This window comes from Morone saxatilis, unplaced genomic scaffold, assembly GCF_004916995.1.
Source record: "Morone saxatilis isolate NCDOM2014 unplaced genomic scaffold, NCSU_SB_2.0 Contig5, whole genome shotgun sequence".
Taxonomy (NCBI): Eukaryota; Metazoa; Chordata; class Actinopteri; family Moronidae; genus Morone; species Morone saxatilis.
In genome coordinates, this window is record NW_023340095.1 from 5,808,009 (window position 1) to 5,827,910 (window position 19,902).

At 40.4% G+C, this 19,902-nt stretch overlaps 1 protein-coding gene across 1 annotated transcript in view; it reads right to left on the bottom strand.

The window, feature by feature from the left end:
• dnah7 (dynein, axonemal, heavy chain 7) overlaps positions 1 to 19,902 on the bottom strand; it is a 63,779-nt gene that overhangs the window by 18,072 nt on the left and 25,805 nt on the right. Inside the window, exons 32-49 of the mRNA XM_035676793.1 lie at positions 17,354 to 17,536; positions 15,517 to 15,693; positions 15,144 to 15,275; positions 13,136 to 13,357; positions 12,358 to 12,555; positions 9,923 to 10,078; positions 9,341 to 9,509; positions 8,066 to 8,192; positions 7,229 to 7,448; positions 6,396 to 7,022; positions 5,911 to 6,156; positions 5,498 to 5,727; positions 5,004 to 5,334; positions 4,562 to 4,908; positions 3,704 to 3,884; positions 3,161 to 3,346; positions 2,427 to 2,590; positions 1,375 to 1,529 (exon numbers count right to left, since the gene is read on the bottom strand). Coding sequence (XP_035532686.1) covers positions 1,375 to 1,529; positions 2,427 to 2,590; positions 3,161 to 3,346; positions 3,704 to 3,884; positions 4,562 to 4,908; positions 5,004 to 5,334; positions 5,498 to 5,727; positions 5,911 to 6,156; positions 6,396 to 7,022; positions 7,229 to 7,448; positions 8,066 to 8,192; positions 9,341 to 9,509; positions 9,923 to 10,078; positions 12,358 to 12,555; positions 13,136 to 13,357; positions 15,144 to 15,275; positions 15,517 to 15,693; positions 17,354 to 17,536 — 4,051 coding nt within the window. The remainder of the gene's footprint in view (positions 1 to 1,374; positions 1,530 to 2,426; positions 2,591 to 3,160; positions 3,347 to 3,703; positions 3,885 to 4,561; positions 4,909 to 5,003; positions 5,335 to 5,497; positions 5,728 to 5,910; positions 6,157 to 6,395; positions 7,023 to 7,228; positions 7,449 to 8,065; positions 8,193 to 9,340; positions 9,510 to 9,922; positions 10,079 to 12,357; positions 12,556 to 13,135; positions 13,358 to 15,143; positions 15,276 to 15,516; positions 15,694 to 17,353; positions 17,537 to 19,902) is intronic.

The following is a 19,902-nucleotide window of genomic DNA, read 5'->3' on the forward strand; positions in this document are numbered from 1 at the left end:
AGCACTTTTCTAAATACTCAAAGACACTTTACATAAAAACATAAAAGCAGCAAAACAACATCAAATAGGAAAACACTAAAACCACATCAGACTACGCTAAACATTAAAAGCAATTTACTAGCAATGAAAGCTCATACTTAATCCAAAAACGTATACAAGTTGTAACATATATCCTTAGTTTTTAAATATGTTACAGCTATATATTGTGCAGACCATTGCTATGATATTACAGTACTTATTCGAGTTCAACCCTCAGCCTCTTTCAGCTCCCTGCGATTATCACTCAACAATGAACTTCCATTGTAGCTGAAGAAACTTCAGGAATGTGTGCATACATGCAAAATACCAAGAAATCAGTGAAGCAAGTAAAGCATTACCAGTTACAAATGCCTTTATCGCATGGCATTATTATTAATGTGCTTTCACATTAAGTATGATAATGCTGTTCTCTTGTTAAGGACATAAGTGCATTTATAATTGACATTATGCCTTGAGGTGGTAACTAAGTTTTTATACAGCAGTCAGTGATAGTCAGGGCTGATAAACTTTCTCTCACAAGATAAGAATCAAATCAGGTCAACCTTCCTCAGATAACTTTGGAGCATCACTTCGATATTGTTAATATTTCAGCAGATTAAACAGTACCTTGTTATCATCACATAAAGCCTGGCCTATCAAGAGATTTGAACCATGCTATAACTGAATAAATGAATACTAGCACATAATCGGGATTATAGGCTGCAATACAAACAGCAAGAAATGGTGGAAGTAAGAGAATCGGCTGACGAGGGTGGAAGTGTTTTGCACCCTGTAAGGACAAGCTACTCTCCGAACTGTTAGTCGTGCAGTCTGACAGTAAGCAAAGACCCAATGGCTGAGTCAGGTCATTACTTAGGGTTTGTCTTTGTAATGGCTTTATTGTTGACTGTCTGTTTTTAACTCTAATTCCTCTCTTGCTGTTCCTTCTCATACCTCCTAAAAATGTTATAGGACAAAAGTACGAGTAGGCACATTCTGGAAAAAACAGCACAAATAGCCTCCCCCCACATTCTGGTTAAGAAAATGCAGAAAGCATGATTTCATCAAGGATTTTGTATGATTTACAGTAGTTAGGCATACTAACGGTGCAGTAGGTCTGAATAAATGTTCACTGGAACATCTCACACAGAAATATTGCTTATATGAATTATCCCACTGCAGAACAAAGAACAAAGGAGGAGAAAATGTTTCTGCACAGCCAGTATCAGTCCCTGTGGTGAAGAGAGACCTCAGCAGGCAGTGACAGGAACTGCAACAATGTGGGTGAAGCACACACACAAAACAGACTGGACACCAACAGACGAGGCATCGAACCACAGAAATACTCGTGCTCACCTGGCGTGCCAAACTGGATGCAGTTCTCTAGAGTGCGTACAAAGTCACCATCACTCAGTTTAATGATATGCAGGCTATTGGCCTTCTCCATGTTTTTCACCCACTTGTTGGCCTGGCCCTGGGGATCAATCATCAGAGGCCATCGCCTGGCGTTACTACAAACACACACACACACACACACACACACACACACACACACACACAGTAATTGCTGATCAAATGGTGCTGCCTTGTCAGAGTGAGAGATCTTGTAACTGTTAACCATGAGACATCACAACAGCAGGGGTTTTTGGTGAGGACAAGAACTGAGATGTAGAGAGAAGCTGAACATTCACTTTGAGCATAGTTAGACAGCTCACAGTTGGGTAGCACACCAGGAGCCATAGTATTGTGATTAAAAAGCAATGTTGCTGCTTCATTTACACAAACAAGCAGATGTGTTGTGATATTTGCTTCACTTTACTGCACCTTAAGGTTGAATCAGACAATGTCACTTCTAGGAAAGGTTACAAAGTTCTGTCCTATAGTATTTTTTCATTAGATTAATTAGATGTAATCCTCGTTCTTCAGTCACCTGTAACCATTGTGATCCAGGTACACCAGCTGTCAAACACTGGAACCTATTCCATATGCACAGCGTGTAAGTGAAAAGGGAAGTATAAAAAATAAACAGCAGCCAGCAGTATCGATGGTGATATTCACGCTCAGACGCCTGAAGGAAGCAGAGCCCCTCTGGGTTTAAAAAAAAGATCGATTGCTTTGCCTTTATTCCAGAAACAATTTGCAGGGGCATCATGCTTCTAAAATGCTGCTTTTGTGAAAAAGGGCATTTGAAAGTCAAGTTTTCATTTTGTGCTCATGTCATTTTGTAATTTTTAGACATTTTCCAAATCTTGTCCAGACTTTCCTGCCAACGACAATTCAAGTACGGTTTTATTATTCACTTCACTGTGCATCTTTATTAAGTAGGAAGTATACGTTTTGTATCCACACTGGCTGGTGGCAGATACTCGTTATTAAATGGCGTAGTACTGTCTGTCCTTAATACTCACGAGATTATGATACCGTTGTCTATGGAGAAGCTGTCTGACGGTAGGCCAGCGATGGTCCATGCACGAATCTTTACTGCATCGCCCAAAGAGTTCATCAGAGACATGTTGGGGGAGCATGGGATCTCTCTGCTCTTACAAAGATTCATCCACTCCACTGTCTGATCCTGGAGAGGAGTACATCTACTGGTGAAGACTTCGTTTTCACTTTACTGCTTTACTGCGCATAAATAAACACACACACTAACCTGCAAACAAATAAGAGCATATGCAGGTATGAACAACTCAACTGTACACATACAGGTGGAGAATCACATAAACAGTAGTAGCATATGTAGACTGACTTAAAGAGAGTGATTTTGGGGGCATGGATTTTAGCCACACACACACAATAACATATATGATGCAGTTGTATGACAAAAATAACTAACTCTCCTCCTTTCTGTTTTCCTGCATCACAATGGCCCTTTATGTGAAAGATGACCTTTAAACACTGGCTTGGTCTAATAGACATGAGAGGCTCAGTGCAAGGAAAAAGCAAATTGCCTAAGCACCAACAGAACTGCTCTCAAGCAAAGGTAGCAGCTATGTCTCTCTGAACACACATGAACAGGTAAGAAATACAGGTAAATACAGAACTGTACACTCACCGACACTCAAAAATCTATGTAGATGCAGAGCAATAAGTAATGTAAGTTATACCTATCTATAGATACTATGCACTTCCCTCAGCTTACCTGTCTGAAGCTGGAGGTGAAGGCTCCCAGGTAAGCCACTATGCCCGCTGAGATAAGGATGTTCCCAGTCAGGTTGTTGTAGAGCTCTCCCAGGTTGAAGGCCATTTCGCTCCAGCGCGTCTTCTCTCCACCCAGGCCTCCAATAAGCTGCTCAGCACGCTCCAGCTTCTTACTGCACAGATCCACCTGGAGGACACCATTGGAGGAGGAAAGTAAAAATGTGTTGCACTGTGGCTGTTTTCTCAGGTCAAGGAACAGAATGAAAGTCATGCTGGTCAGAGCAACTTTGTGTGATTCGGTAGTCACTGACTTGGTCCAGTTGTTTGGCCCATCAGTGGCCTCAGTAGGTAAGTTATCTTTGCCTGTCTGTCAGTGGCACATTGTCCTCTTTGTTGACTTTCATCGGGAACTGTAGTTACACTCTTTGTTTTCATAACATAGCTAGATATCCATATATATCCATAGATCCATCTGAAATGTCGTTTTTTTTCTTTTACCGTCACACAAACACACGTACAAACAAATTTAAAAAAAAGCAAACACCTGATTCTCCAGATCAGCTTTCTTGTTTTTGTTCACATCAAAAGTCTCCTGAAGCTTTGCAAGTTTGTCTTGGATTTCTTTAAGTGCTGCCTGCTTCTTCTGGAGGCTCTCCATGGCCACACTCAGCTCCGCCTCAGCCTGTGCCAGTTTCTCCTTCTTCGGAGCCACCACCTTGGCCACTCTAAAGGACACATGAAGCATTTCACTCAGGGGAATGTTGTAATAAGTAAACATAATTTTTCATGTCCACAAAGTGAAATGAATGTGTGATAATGGTCATTTGGTTCATCTTTATACATATACTCAGTTTATCTACAGCCATCATTCCAGAGTGAAAATAAAAACAATATTACTGCAATAATATATACATACATATATACACTTCTGTGTATTTTTAATGAGCAAATAATTCTTAAAAAACTTACTGATAGTTTTTATATGATTCATAGCATAAGGTATAATATGATATGAAAACATTTATATAATGTGATGTTATTAGTATTCTTATACTATGGGAGAAGTTATTATGTGGGGGCTGAAAAGGTGTTTTTATGATACATATACTATTTAACTGTTAGAAAATATGGACATTTATTAGTATTTATTTGATATGACAATCTTTCACTGCTATAAATGTGGGTAACATTTAAGATTGTAAGAACAATGATTACATTTCCCTTTTAAAGGTTTTGCATCTTGATTTTGCCTGATATATTAATCACACTTGCACCAGGAAAGTGATTATTCCTTTGAAGTTATCAATAACCAAGCTTCATGTTACTCACTCAGACAGATGAAACGCTTTGTGCACAGACATTTATTTTCATAACTGAGATGAAGGAGAAGGAGATAACTTACTTCTCATACTTGTCCATGGCACAAACCCACTTACACAGGCCTTCAGCCGCAGTGGAAGCAGTTCGAATCTTCTCCGGTACAAAGTCGGGGTTGGTAATGTACTTGCTGCGGATGATGGCAATGAGATTTTGTGGGATGTTGTCCTTGTCATACTCATGGAGGCTCTGGAGAAACTTCATGTCTCCTAGAAGCTTTTTGGCCGGGCCCCAAAAGTCCTCCACTTTTTTACCGGAGCCTGAGGGGTCAGGCACACGATCCGGCTTGAGGCCTTTGAGAATGCAGATTGCCTCCATCACCAGCTTCACAGCTGGCGGTGGGCTTTTCATGGACTTCACTACTGTGATATCCTGTACATAAAAAAACACATCTGTAGGTCTGCGCTCTTCACTATTCTATTCCACTATCATATATAAGGTAAATAAACCACATTGCTTCTTTTTACCTGATTGGTGAGAGTGTTCAACGCAGACAGAGCTGACTCCAGGATAGGCATAGCTACAGCCAGGTCAGCATCACACTCATCCTTGATGGCCTTGGCAGCCATGGCTTGTTCGTTGGCAACGGCCTCATCCACTTTTACCACCTTCTCTGTTTTAGCCACCTCCACAGATTCATGCTCGATCACCACCATCATCTCATCTACCTCCTTACTGGCCACAATCAGTTGTGGCTGCAGTGCCTCCAGCTCAACTTGCATTGAGGCCACCTGGTCTGCTGCTGACTCTAGCTTCTCCAGGCCCACCTCATAGCGACGTTTCAGCTCCATCACCTCACTGGGTCGAGGACAGAGAGAGATAAGAAAAATAAGACCTAGTTTACACATGGAAACTGATTATTTTTCCCCATTTCCGACTTTTAACCTAAAGTAGAAGTAGTAAAAACATAAAATACCAGTTAAAATCACAATATACACATACAGTATATCTTAAATCTTACGCTCTTTTTGTCTTCAGCAGGACTTTGAAGGTGGAAATGAGTTCCAGGTATGAGGTTGGTGTGACGTAGTTGTAACGCTGCAACTCAGACAAAAAGCGAGCCGACAGTTCTATGGTCGAGGTGTGGAAGTTCTTGCACATGTTGATGCAGCCTTCTCTGGACTCATCCGTCATCTCAGTATCTTCCAGGAAGCGACAGGCCACCGCCTGCAGGGCATCCTCAGGCCACGTCTGATAAGGAAAGAAATATGCTCTACTGCCACTGCCATACATGTATTTTAATCTCAGGTGAGGTTTTCTGGTAATGTCATCAGTCACAACAACAAAGGTCTGAGTAACTACTATTTTTTTGATTAACTAGCTGAGGCATATTTTGGTGCGACATACACACATGCAACAAATATACACACGCACCTGGAACCAGTTAATGGTGCAGCAGTTGATGAGGGCGGGGAAACGTCTCAAACGGTTCCTGAAGGCGTCTCCGATGGGACTCATGGCCAGCACCACATGCAGCTGTGAGCGACAGCGCTCTATAAACATGTTAAAAAGGGACAGGGGGCTGCCATCCGTCTGCTTTTCCCGGTCACGTTGCCGGTCCAAGACACGCATTCGCTCACAGATCTCCTGCTTCTCGTCAACTGCAAACAGATTAGGCACCTGGAAACAACCAAAATATAACAGCATGGTCTGTGTTTAGGTACTGGCTTTGTAAAATACGACACCTTTGCACATTTCCTCTCTGAATCACGATTCTATCCATCCACATCTATCCATACTTAATTCTTACTAACCAGTCAGTCAAACCTTCATTCACTGATCAATCTTCCCTTCAGTTTGTACATGTTATCTAGACCTCAGCTCATCTATCAATCCTCGTCCCCTCCAATCCACTTTACCTCACCAGTGTTGAGCAGGTTGCCAATGTCCTCCAGGAATGACTCCATTTTTATCTGAGTGTCTGTAAAGAGGAAAACACCATGTGCTTCACCCTGTGTGGACTTCCTCATGATAAGCTTCAGGTCATCGTGCCATTCAGTGACCCCGTAGGTCTTGGAGATTTCCACCTGGAAGAGCTCTGCCTCTGCCATGTGGGCAGCCAACCGGGTGAGAGACTGACGCCCGCTCCCGCCCACACCCACCAGCAGGGCGTGGCCACTTGGCTGCTTGAGGATGCGGGAAATGCGGCACACATGTTCGATGGCAAAGCGGAAAAGCACCAGATTCATGGGCGCTTTGCTGATGTTGTTGTACTCCTCCAGGTGTGACTCCACCACCTGTCGGAGCTGGTCGAGTTTATGCACCTCGCGGTAGTTGCGATCCTCACCCTTGGGGTCATGAAAGTCACAGAACATGAGGCTGCGCAGGTCATCCTCAGTGACCTTTCCGTCCTGGTCCTGGTCCAGATGCTGGAAGAGCTGATGGAAGTCTTCCTTCATGTGACTCTGAGACACCACCTGTAAATGGCTTACGAGCCAGGACCGATCTGTGTCATGAACCAGTCGATCATAGTACACCCTCAGGACCTGAGGATCAACAAGACGAAGAAAGAGTGAGAGACAGGAAGTTCTAAAGAAATACTACGTCGAACAGGCAGGGGATAGCTTGATTGCAGCTCTACGTATTTCCACTTTTTGTATTTTTGTGATATTTCTATTTTATTTTCATGTTTAGGTTACTTTAGTTACATAGCTGTCAGGTATTTTCCACTGTTTGCTGTGTACAACATTACCTCATGCACCCAGAGGCGTTTGATGACAGATTGTTCATCTGCAGTCTCTGGCCGCGACAGGCAGATGCCCTGGATGACCCGAGAGACATCACGCAGATTGAACAAGTAATGGGACTTTGTGGGGGTAGGTAGTAGGTTCTCGGTGGCCTCATGATACACTGACATGGTACTGGTAACAATCTGAGAGGTCAGGGCTGCATATGGCTTGGGAAAAGAAAACCTGTTGAAGAAATAGTTGATTCATAGCTCAGATCCCATTCAGATTATTTCCTAAAGTTTAGTCATGAAATTGAATTTGTGGTTGTATCAATGAAAAATGTGTAAGATAAATACATACACACAGTGATCAAGGATGCTTTTTTTACCATTAACATTAACAATGTATTTCCAAACCACCAAAAACTGTCAAAGGGTGAAATCTTGTTAAAAATGCAAGTGACAGCTCTATTTGCAAGAGTGGTTGGATAGATTTGAAACGTATCCAACAGATTTGATTGCTTGAGGACTTGTGGTCTCTGAAGTAAACACTGAAGCAGTGCAGTAAGAGCGAATGAAAAAGAACATCTTTAATCCTCTAATTATTGAAACATAAACTGATGTGTAGAATAACTTATCCTCTGAACTTTTAGCTCCCTGTCTGTTATAATATTGTGATGGCATACAAATCTTTGGCTAGTAATAACTTTAAAAAGTGGTGGGACACCAAAACTTAAAGTTGTGGGTCGAATTCCATATACTTAACACTAACACTGAAAGATGTGGTTCATGTTCGCCAGAGTAGTTTGGTTGTGAACCTTCCTATGAACACTAAACAAATCGCACATGATATGTAGTTACCGTATGGTGAAATGCCAGTCCATGATCCTAGAGAAGATTGTATACATGGTCTTGTCATCAAAATCATTAATGGTGATCATGTTGAAGTGGCGCAGGTACCGAGGCGTGACAGGGTTCCGCCCTCCACCTAAGAAACAAGCAGGACAAAAAACGACAAACTATCGTCTCATACGGAGATAACACTTCTGATAATTCTTCCACCGAGTGTTTCTGGTATTCTAACTAACCCAGTGCTTTATGGTGCCCTTACTATGTGTTGCATATATTCATCATTTTCCACACTGATGAACAGTGAAGCTATTTCTGTTCTATTTTATTGTTTCTATTATAGTATTATTATTATTTCAGTTTTTAAGTGCATACATGTATTAAAAGATGACCTTACAACCATAGTAAACCATAAACAAATACTACATATTGCTCTCATGATTGAAGTGATGTAATAATATAAAACAGGTAACCTCATTCAGTATTTGAACATATTTTTCTGGACCTACAACACACAGCACACAAGAATAGGGAAACCCGTTATGTCTCAGGGGTGTGATCAACTTGCACAACTCATCATGACTTGCAAAGTAATCTGAGCCAATAATATAGTCCATTGAAGAGATGTTTTCTGTTACTGTTAGCTCTACAGTTAAAGGATGTTTGTGTTGTTACATTTCTAGGTTATTTATGCCAATATCAATATCATATTTTAGCCTAATATCATAATAATATGTAAATCAACACAGTAAGTCAACTCTAAAATAAATGTTGATTAAAGCCCATTATCACTAGCCTCACTGAGGAGGTGTAATATAATTCAGACACCAGTAAAAAGTCGCTCCTTCGTTGTTTTCCCTGGTGTAGGTTCAGTGGTTGTCACGCCCATAAAGCACAGGCATCAGGAGCAAATGTTGTAGCTGTGTGGGCACCTGAGCGTGGCACCCGCCCTCTTTCTCTTGCAGCTGTCGCTGCCAGCTGCCTCAGTGGACAGGGATGGTTTCATGTTTACACCGGTAGTTGTAGTGGAGGTGGAAGCGGTAAACACTCGCTATCTGTAAGCACCTTAAGGCAGTGAGGAGCTCCACAAAACAGCAGCTAGTGGTTTGTGACATTGAATCGACAACACTCGACAGCAGCAGTTAAGAGACAGAGGAACATAAAACTCACTTTACCCACCTCACCACCTGCATTATGTCAACCAATCAAGGGCTTTCATATAATATCATTGCTGTAACAATATATTTGTAATAAACTCTGGGTTAGGGTATCACAGCTTTTACTCACCAGGTGGTCCCATAGCACATACAACCTGGATATCCACCAGGTTGATCATGGAGCAGTCCTTCGTGTCATACCAGTTCCAGTGGTCCAGCCACTGGCGCAGCAGCTCCACGGGGGGCTGGGCGCCATAAACCTCCCTGGCTGGCATGTTCACGTCATCCACAAATACCACCTGAAGAGATACGAAGATAAGAGTCAATACGGACAATACCACAAGGTATTTGATATATAAAATGACAATGTTTATTGTTTCTAAATGTACACTTAATAAAGTTACAATGTTTATTGTTTCTAGATGTACACTTAATAAAATTACAATGTTTATTGTTTCTAAATGTACACTTAATAAAATGACAATGTTTATTGTTTCTAGATGTACACTTAATAAAATTACAATGTTTATTGTTTCTAAATGTACACTTATAAATAAACAATACAATAAAACAGTAAAATTGTGCTTATTATAAAAGGACTACAAGTCTGCCAACATTTTAGTGACCCACTTAACTGATACGAGTGTAAAGTGAAAAACAAACAAGTCATATCAACATCATCGTATGAATATAAAAAATATAAAAAATATACCATTTTCTTCCCCAATGGAGGACCAAACACTCCTTTGCGCCGCTTATCTAGCTTAGACATAATAATGTTTTGGGTCTGGGCAGCTGTAGTCTGGGCTGAAAAGTTGATAAATAAAGGGGTGTACACATCCTTCTGCAGCTGATTCAATAGGAAGTCCTGGACAAGAGAGGTTAGAAATATGAACACAGATTATTATCAAATCTCATAGTACTGAAGTTTACTATCACCATGAAGACACTTTTCAAATAAGTACTGTACGACCATCAACAGAAGGATTATATAATGTGTGTAGGGATTTAATAATGAAGCATACACTTTATTGCTGTACAGTATAAGATTTGTACTGTATGTTGTTTTTAGTGGGATATTATATAACACCTCAAGTGACTTATGAAGGTCTGGGAATGTCATGGACTTCATTCAGCAAATAAGTGTAATCAAGATACTAACTTGGTTGATACCTGCGCACTGCATACACAATGTGTGCATTTGGTTGAAAAAGTAATTTCACTCTCTATTCTTAATCAGCATGCCAAAGAGAGCCTGTACAGGTACACGGAAAATGATCATTTTCAAATTTGATCCTGGCAAAATGGTTGTGATAAGCTTTATAATCTAATTAAACGTGACATTTAGGGAGTATTTCATTAGATAAAAGCCGGATCTCAGTTAAACCCTGAAAATGACTCTAGTAGTGAGTTAGTTGCCCTCTGAGGACGTGATTTGAAGTAATATTTTGCTGGTCAAAAGGGTAAATTCAAAGATTTTTAGATTTGTCATGAAGATTTACAATAGTGCATTTTACTAAAAGCTGAAAGAGGCTTTTATGAAACACATATGGACAAATGGCCCTCTCTGTTTCTATGAACAGAGAATATAGTCCTGTCTGATTCGATGTCTTTTATTTGGATTGAATCTATTTTTATGGCACTTATTTAATACCATGTGTGTTGGGCTGTATGTGTATAAACATGCACAGAGAGCTCAAACACATGCTTGTGAAATCATGTGAGTAATGACCGGCTTTATTAAAGGGGACTTGTGATGTGAGTGATCACAGGGTGCAGACATGGTGCATCATCATCCTCTTGTCTGAATTATAAACCAGTGGCACAGTTTCTCTGTCTCACTCAAGACTACATTGGGGTAGGTGAAGTGTTGTGTACAGCTGCCTGTTGGCACTGGTGCCAGTAATATTCTTATGGTCTGTGTGCTGGGGCTCCTTTATCACTCCTGCCAGATTTAGGATTCAGCCATGGTCCACTGGTTGCAAGGGACAGAGCTGCTCCACCACACAGACAGGCAGGAAGTAGAGAACAAGGCAGGCTCCCGAGTTAGATGATCTCTATTCACCTCAGAGTCTCAAGTTTGAGCACACTAATGGATGAACTAATGAAGCAAAGGGAAGGAGGGGGATTAGTCCTTGATATAAATAGCTGAATGTCTGCTGAGAGATACTCAGTATTCTTCCAAGGTGGCCGTTTCACACCTGGTGTCTGTAGCTGTCTTGCCTCCAAATGATTTACGTGTACAGAGGCCGGGAATTCAGTGCTTAGAAAACAAATGCTCGCTCACCCTACAGAAACATGTTATTGATAGCACAGGCAGTGTTTTTCTGCATGTGATAGTAATAATTTCCAAAGTCCAAACCCAGATTCCCTTAGAGAATAGACAACAGGCAGAAATAGAGACAAAAAAAAAAAGCAGACCAATTTAGCTCATGCTTATTATAGGTACCCTGTGGAGTTTGTGACCACGTGGAGCACAACGGGGAAATTTCTTGATGAATAGGTCCCAGTTTTGTTTGCATCATGTGCACATGCACAAGGACCCACGTGCATGAGCATGCAGGCAGCGTGATTCACATCCCCACTGATGGTTTCCTGCTAATTCACCGACCGACAGTTGGTGGCGGTTAAGGAGCAAACATGGGGACGAAGAACATTGCTAGATGGCAAATATACATGTAAACAATGGTGGTTTCAAAATATCTCAAAGGTCTTAGGTTTGTTAGGCCTCAAGGCATTTTGGTGAGACACACTGAATGTAATCATACATTTCTTACAAGAAAACTCCACAGAGTATCTTTATTACTGGTTCAATAATTATTGTGGATTGTCAGCACTTTAAAGAATAATAATTCTGATATTCAAAAATTGGGTCATTCCTTTTGATAAGTAGTAGTCTGGCGATATTTAAAGTAAGTAAATATAAACCAGGCAACAGCCAAGAGATTCATTTTACTGTTTGGTCACTTCACAAAAGGTTAAGAGTTAATGTTATGGTAGGTAATGTAATGTTAAGTAGCTGTGGTAGATACAATATATTAGAGATGGTCATCTGCAACATGCTTACCTTACATTCAGCTGAGTGCAAAATACCTTTGTGCTTTCCAAACGTTACATTAATAATATGATTCACAGCAGGCGACTCACTGTAATGTAGACGCTCTTGCCAGTACCAGTAGGGCCGATGAAAATACTGGGCTTCTGGTGTGTGACGAGGAGCTCCATCAGTGCCATGTAGCGTACTGTGTTCTCAGTGGGCACGATGATCTCATTAAACTGCATGTCTTTGCGGATGGACGGAGCAGTCTGTAGCTCATCTGTCCACAGCTCCCACCTGCCTGGGCCCTGAAGAGGAATTCAGAAAAAGAAAGGTTAAGAGTTGTATTGTGCTCCTACTCAACTAAAACACACCAGGGACACATAATTGTCTAGCCTTTGACTGTAGGTGAGAAAATATGACGAAATGGAGCACACAACTAGGTTTGTCCATACTGAGAGACACAGACGATACATATAAGGTCACTAATCGTATGTGACCCTTTCTTTGTGTTCAGAATTGATTCATATCAGTAGCCTACATAAATATCAATAGTTGATGTGTATGAAGTAAATGGCTGTAAAGCTACATGTTGCATCGACCAGCCCTTAGCCTTTTGTACTCAGGACAAATCCATAGCAGTCTTATGTACTCAGACTTCTTTGTTAAATCCCACATCATCCACAACCTGACTGTACCGATAAGAACATTTAATTTCATGATTATCTTGATCAAAACTATCTTGTATGCATTAGAACTTTGATAACTACTGCACAGGGTCCAGATGTGCTTAAAAGCTTTGCGGGGACACATTTTAATAGTGTTGTGATTGAGACACACATTTCACAGTGTATTCACTCTCAGTTGCACAATGATCAGAAGACCTACCTCTTTAATGAAGCGATACTGGTAGACTGTTCCCTCAGAGGGCAGGGGCACTGTGAGCTGTTTAGGCGGAGCCTCGACAGTGGCCAGAATGCCATGGCAGGCCCGGGTCTCTTCACTTAAAGGGCCGTTCAGTATCTCTCTTACTACAGCATCAAACTTTTTCCGGCTTGAATCATCACAGCTGGCACCCACTGACCACACCAGGCAGAACACAAAGATGCCCTGTGTAAAAGGAAAGGACAAGATCATCTACAAGCAGTGTTTGGTTGTCTGTTCTGTGCTACTGTACAAATGTCGGTTCAACATGGTGCACTTGAAGACGACCAGCGGTGTCTGTAGATAAAAACAGCTCATTCTAAGGTGACGAAAACACAACGGTTCCTATGTTCAGGTGATTATACACTAATGAAAACTTACCTATGAATATTATATTACATTTCTGCCAACAGATCCTCCTAAACGTTACACACTGGATCTTTAACAAGTAACTATGTAAATACCATAGATACTGTCACACTGAAACAACATTCAGAAATCCCTGCACAAACATGGGATTTGCCACAGACAAGCTTTGAAATTACTGAATTGATTAAAACAAACAGCAACCATGTGAATCCTTCAACCTGTGCACAGATTATTTCTTGAGACAATCCACAGAAGAGATGTCTTTGTTGGAAAAAACAGAAACTGAAAACTGAAAATTGTAGAGGCCTCATGAGCTATCAAGAGCTTAGCAGCCTCATGATAGCACCTGCTGTTAAAAGGCTGATTTATTCAACACTTTGATAATGACTGGCTGAAAAACATGGAAGAGAAGGTTGAAAGGCATTCATCAGTGCAGTGTGCCACAGGGGGATAATAGCAGTACTTTCAAAAGACAGGATTCAGAGGCAAAAAAATCAATTGAAACTCACGCAGGGGGCAGCAGAAAGGGCTCATCTGCTAAAACTTTTCGACTCTTTGTGGGCCTGTTTGGAGGCAGACTAGATTGGAACAGTATATGTCAAAGGAAAAAGGCTGAAAACTCAAGTTTACTGTTTGGTAAAAGGAAGAGGTTGTGAGAGAAATGCAATGCGTTGCACAGGGATTAATGCCAAGGTTGATTATTTTGTTTTCAGTTCATAACTTGAGCTGTTGCTTTGATGCAAGAATGCAGAGGTAACAATAGTCTGAATGAAGCTGAAAATAACTCAATCAAGCTGCAGATCATAGAAAGGAATGTGTCAAATGTTCCCTTTCAAATAAAACCATAGTTTGAAATGATTGTTTTTTTAATTTAATTCCACAGCTAAAGATTATTATTTTAACTATTTGGGAACCAGAGTATTGAGGTAAAATTGGCAAAATTGGTCTGTCAGCACGTTGTCATGATGGTTGCCTTTAGGTAATGCATGGCCAGTGTTCCCTGTAATGTTGCAGTGTATCTGGCACCATTAGCTCTTGTCAGTCCATATCAAAAAAGAGAGCTGTCTTCTTTCAAAGACACTGTCTCTCTCTTTTCTTGCTGTTCAGACCATTAGTGCTTCCACTCATTTAGTGTGGTTTCTCTCTTTATGTAAGTCTGTATTATACCCCACGGCGTCTGCAGATTTAAAAGGCTCACTCTAAGGTAACAAAAACACAACAATCCTATATTCAGGTGATTATATACTAATGAAAACATAGTTATGCTTATTATATTACATTTCTGCCAATAGATTCTCCAAAATGTTACCCACTGGACCTTTAACACTCAGATCCAATGAAACAGTTTCCTTGAGACTTACGAGAATGAAAAGTGGATATTGTATGTGGTAGATTTCTTCCAAGACACTGGGCTGCACTGTGAATCCTTCTTGTAGGGTTGTGGGCATACGGTGACTCAACAATGCTGTCTAATTACCCATAATGGCCGTTTTATGATGCTGTAGACACTTGAGGGTTTACATTTTCAATCAATATCTTATTATTGTTAATAATACTATATTAATAATTAGTAGCAGTACTAGCAGTGGATGTGTACACAAACCTCCAACCAGGAGCAAATATCATTTTCATTCATGCTCTTCATCTTTGCCTCATCATGGAACTCATCCATCATACAGTCAATGAGATTCATCAGGGACTTGACTAGATTGGTGTCAGAGGTTGGGGACAGCTCCTGAAATCGAGGCAAAAGAAACAACACACATTAGAATTTGCAAAAGTGATGTCTCAGTATAATACTCAGACTCAGAACATTGCTGTAGGAAACTGGATATATATAACATATATCCAAAGTAATTATTAATGCATTTATTATGCAAGTATTATCTCATGTAGCTGTAGATGCAGAAACTTATTCCAATACAAATCACTTCCAGCTAGAAATAAAACTCTGTTTCTTGGGGATGGTTTAGCACCTTGGCGGCCTTTCGAATGAGCTGTAAACAGGCTGGAAGGATGCGGTCAAAAAGGGCAGTGATGAGGTCTTTGTGCGCTGCATTGACTGTGGTGGGCAGGGTATTGAGCCAGGACAGCAAAACGGGCCGCCAGCCAAGCATATGAGGCTCCATGTAGATCATACCACAACGAGACACCTGCCACAAAAACAAACGGTACTTAAATCATAAAGAGCAATTATTTTATACAAATACTATTGTTATTGCAGTATATATCTCAAACTATCTGACCAGTACCCAGAATTACAATAGTTTAATTATCAGCAAATGATCGTATGCAATGCTGTAAACTGTATATCCTTTATACTGACTGACGTATACTATAACTAATTGTGTGCTGCTTATGTGAAACCATGTCTAATGAATATGGGATGACTTTATTACAGCCTTTTCCTTAAGAGAAGCTTTTTAATGAGATCCCAATAGCTCCACATCCCACCCAAGAAATAGCAGTGCAGGTGAAGTTAGAAGGAAAGAGATAAGCAGGGATGGGTGAAGACATAATGCATGAGCAGTAGCTAAGAGACATGCAGATGGGATAGGAGAGAAAGAAAAATGAAGGGTAGGGCTTTTAGATAGCACATATAGGGAGAAAAATGATATATATATTCAAAGACAAAGAGAGAAGAGAGACAAGTGATAGAAAGAGAGATCAACAGTGCACAAAAGGAGCCCTGCACAAAGTGATAGGAGTTCACTGTGATCACAAAAACGTTGATGCCTCTGCATTCAGCATGATGAAAGGAGCAGCTGCCAGGCTATAGAGAATCAAAAATAGAAGTCTGTTTAATAAAAGAAGTAGAGCCAGGGAGATGCAAAGGTATTCTCTCAAGGCATCTACGTATGTATTGAAATCAAGAGCCTTTGTTACTTCCTCACAACAAAGAACCACAAGGAAAGGTACAGTTTAAACTTTAAAGGAATGGAGAGATGTCAGTCCTGTGATTTCTTTGTTTGCAAAGTTTTCCGATTGACTGAATTTAAAATATGCTGGATATTTCCTCGAGCATCTCTGAAAAACCTGCACAACCGGGCGGTATTTTGCTTTTTTGGTCATCAATGTTATCAACGGCGAGTAAAAAGAAGTCTGTGCGCAACTTTTGGAACAAAATTAAATGTTGTTTCAAAAAACAGTGTGTGTTGCACATACTAACATATAGACTCACTCACACACATGTATCATAAATGGCTGTAAAAAGAAGTATCTGGTGAAGCAAACAAAGGGAACCAGCATTTAAAAATGTTGTTTACTTATTGCCAACTTTCATTAAGATGTCTTTAAAAATAACTCATTCAAAAATGCAGTAATTTGTACACTAACTGACTTTGAAATAAAGTACTTCCTTGTAACTCTGAGCTTAATAGCATTCATTACACTCATCTAAAAGTCAGAAAACAGTTAAGGAAAGACTAAATACGATCACCTGACCCACAAATGTAATTTGTTCAGCTGTTTCTGACTCACTCTTTGGGCAGAGAACAGAAAATGACAGCACCAGGGCATGACTACAGAGATGAACAATAGTTAGACAAAAGAGTGTGTCTAAGAATGACAGGCATGAAGGGCACCGTGTGGGAAAGCCTGTTGATAACATGATGTGGGTTAGGCAGTGATGGGCAGCATTTGACAGCACAATGTTAAAGTAAGAAAACTACCATCTGTGAACAGAAATTGTATGTTTCTAAATAACACCAATAAGTGATGCATCCTCAGCTATACCCAGAGATTGGAAACCATCAAAGCTACAAAGTGGATACACTGTGATCAAACCCTTAATCAAATGGGTGTGCTTCTCACCGTAGCCGGCGATGCTACCTCCAGGTCCATGGGCTCAAAGATGAGGCTCATTTGCGGTGACATCTGAATGATCTCGCCGCTCATCAGACACAGCTTTTTGTTGTCGTCGAGTACTGTGTTCATATTCTCAATCCACACGGCATCCACTGGGCCGTCAAAGATGAGCCATTTTCTGTCGGGGCTCTGAGAGCGGGAAGAAACAGGATTGCTCACACTGAAGGAACGTTCAGCGACATTTATGGCACAAGTACACGAAGAAAGGTCACAAATGGTCACAAACATTGACCTGCTGCCTTGTTTTCTTTATTTATTGTAAGTAACCAAAATATAAATACATAATCAAATCAGGCAAATACAGCCGTGTAAATTGGTTTAATTCTAGATAAGATCCGCTCCAGATGAGGATAGAATAGTAGGTAGAATGAACCGGAATACGATAGAACGATTGAGATAGATAGATAGATTTAAACTTTCAAACCCTGGGGAAGTTTTTTACTTCAAGGCTTAATTTACCAGAAGGTTTGCTCCTGCTGTGCTAAAATATGCAAAATTCCTTAAGTATTCATGGAGCTTTAAAGTTTAGAAGAAGAGCTTAAAAGTGCACAGAAAGATTTCACTTTCTACCACTTGGTTTACAAAGAGAGTGTCTGTATCCTTTAATTGTATGCACATACTGTTTTCATTGCTTTCCCTCTAACGCAAATCCCTGTGCATAGGTTCAAGGTCACAAAGAACTCCTGTATATAATGTAAGCAAAGAAGGTCTGCTAAATGAATGAAATTAACACCTACATTGTCATAATGGAGGATGACAACAAGTGACAATTCTCCAGTTTAATGGACTGGCATAGCGCTGTGCTTTAAATTGATTTGTTGAAATATAAACAAATGGAGATGCCTGTGCTGGGGCCATCTGGTGTTTGAGAGGGAAGTGAATGCTGTAATGTAATGATCTGACAGAGCGTTGGCACTGAGAAAAAAAAAAAAAAAAAAAATTACATTGTGTATGCAGTGTTTAATACACTACACTGCTGCTGACTCCAGATTAGCACACAAAAAATTAGTTTAGTAAAATGTGATTCAGGGAAGAAAAAAAAAAAAGAGCAAAACAAAGAAAAGACTTTTTCCCAGAGAGGAAAATGAGTTTTTTGAAACTGAATTAAGACCAGCCTTGTTCTCGTTTTCTATTTTCACCGCATCAGTATGTACTCCCTCGGCTGTCATAACCACTCCTCACACTCCTTATTCATTGACAAAAAAAAAAACAATTTGTAAAATGACAACTTTATGTACAGAGACAATTTTTAAAATGACAAGTTCATTTGGTAAACAATTTGAGAATAGGGCGAACAAATGATTTTCCATTACGACATGCACCCACTGCCATCTGTAAATCGCCTGTCCGTGTGTGCCTGCTGTTTATCCCCATGAAGGAAAGAGAGTTATTAAAGATCTAAATTTAACAAGACAGCAAAATGTTTCTTTTGTTTACCCCGACACTGCAGCCTTTCTTTCTACCATCTTGAAATTAATTGGAATGTCATGCCTGTTGTACGATGATAAATCCTAAACTTGAGAGCGCTCAGACAATAATGCATCCGAGTCTCTTCTTCTTCTTCTCGCTGTTTCTACAACGTGAAACATTTGAGGATGTTGAACCTCAGGCCGCATCCCAACGCGACACAAGTGTACCATGCTTTTAAGGTTTCACCCCATAGGAAGAAGTTCAGCTGCAGTTTTCTGCTCCAGGTGGTTCAGTTTCAAATGACTCATTATGGAGGATTGTACATCTCTACTGTTACATCTCAGTGCTGTCCTACGAGGAGGTCGCCTGAATGTCTATTGTGAGCTCATTCCTGAGAAAAGGTTAAAAACCGGTTATATAGAGATATAATACAAATGCTTTCTGAGTTAACTTGTGACACAGTTGCTTCAGATGCCTGTTTCCATAGAGACAGTATCAGTCTGTGATCTATGCTGATATATTATTTTAGTTTAGATGTCATCGCTTTGACTAATCAAGGCAATTTACATGTTAGGTGTCAAGAACAGGACATAGGACTTGAGCAGTGTTGAAGTACTTCTACCTCTGTACAACTAATCCAGTCACAGCAATAAGATACTGACCCCTGAAGTCAACAGTCCCCTGTCACCTCTTTAGTAAGTAAACGCAATCAAACAGCAATGATTGTCATTCCTGAGGAGAAAAACAAGAGTTTAAAGATCTGCTGTATGACGCTCGAAGCCCAGTTTGACACGTTACTAAAATGCTAGCAGATTACATCAAAACCAACAACCCACCGACTCTGATCCGACAGATGCAGAACAGCAGGTGGAGGTATGATAGACACTACACTGCATGTTCCCCAGAGAAGCACATCTCTCCTACAGCGAAACTTCTTCCACAAAGACACACAAGTTTGTCTGTGAGTCTTTTGACGAATTTGAACAAGCACGTCAATCAAGACTGTTCAAAGGCCATATATGGTGGACTAAAGGTTTGTGTGTAATAGGATAAACACTGAAGTGTATTTTTGTATTAAAAAGACT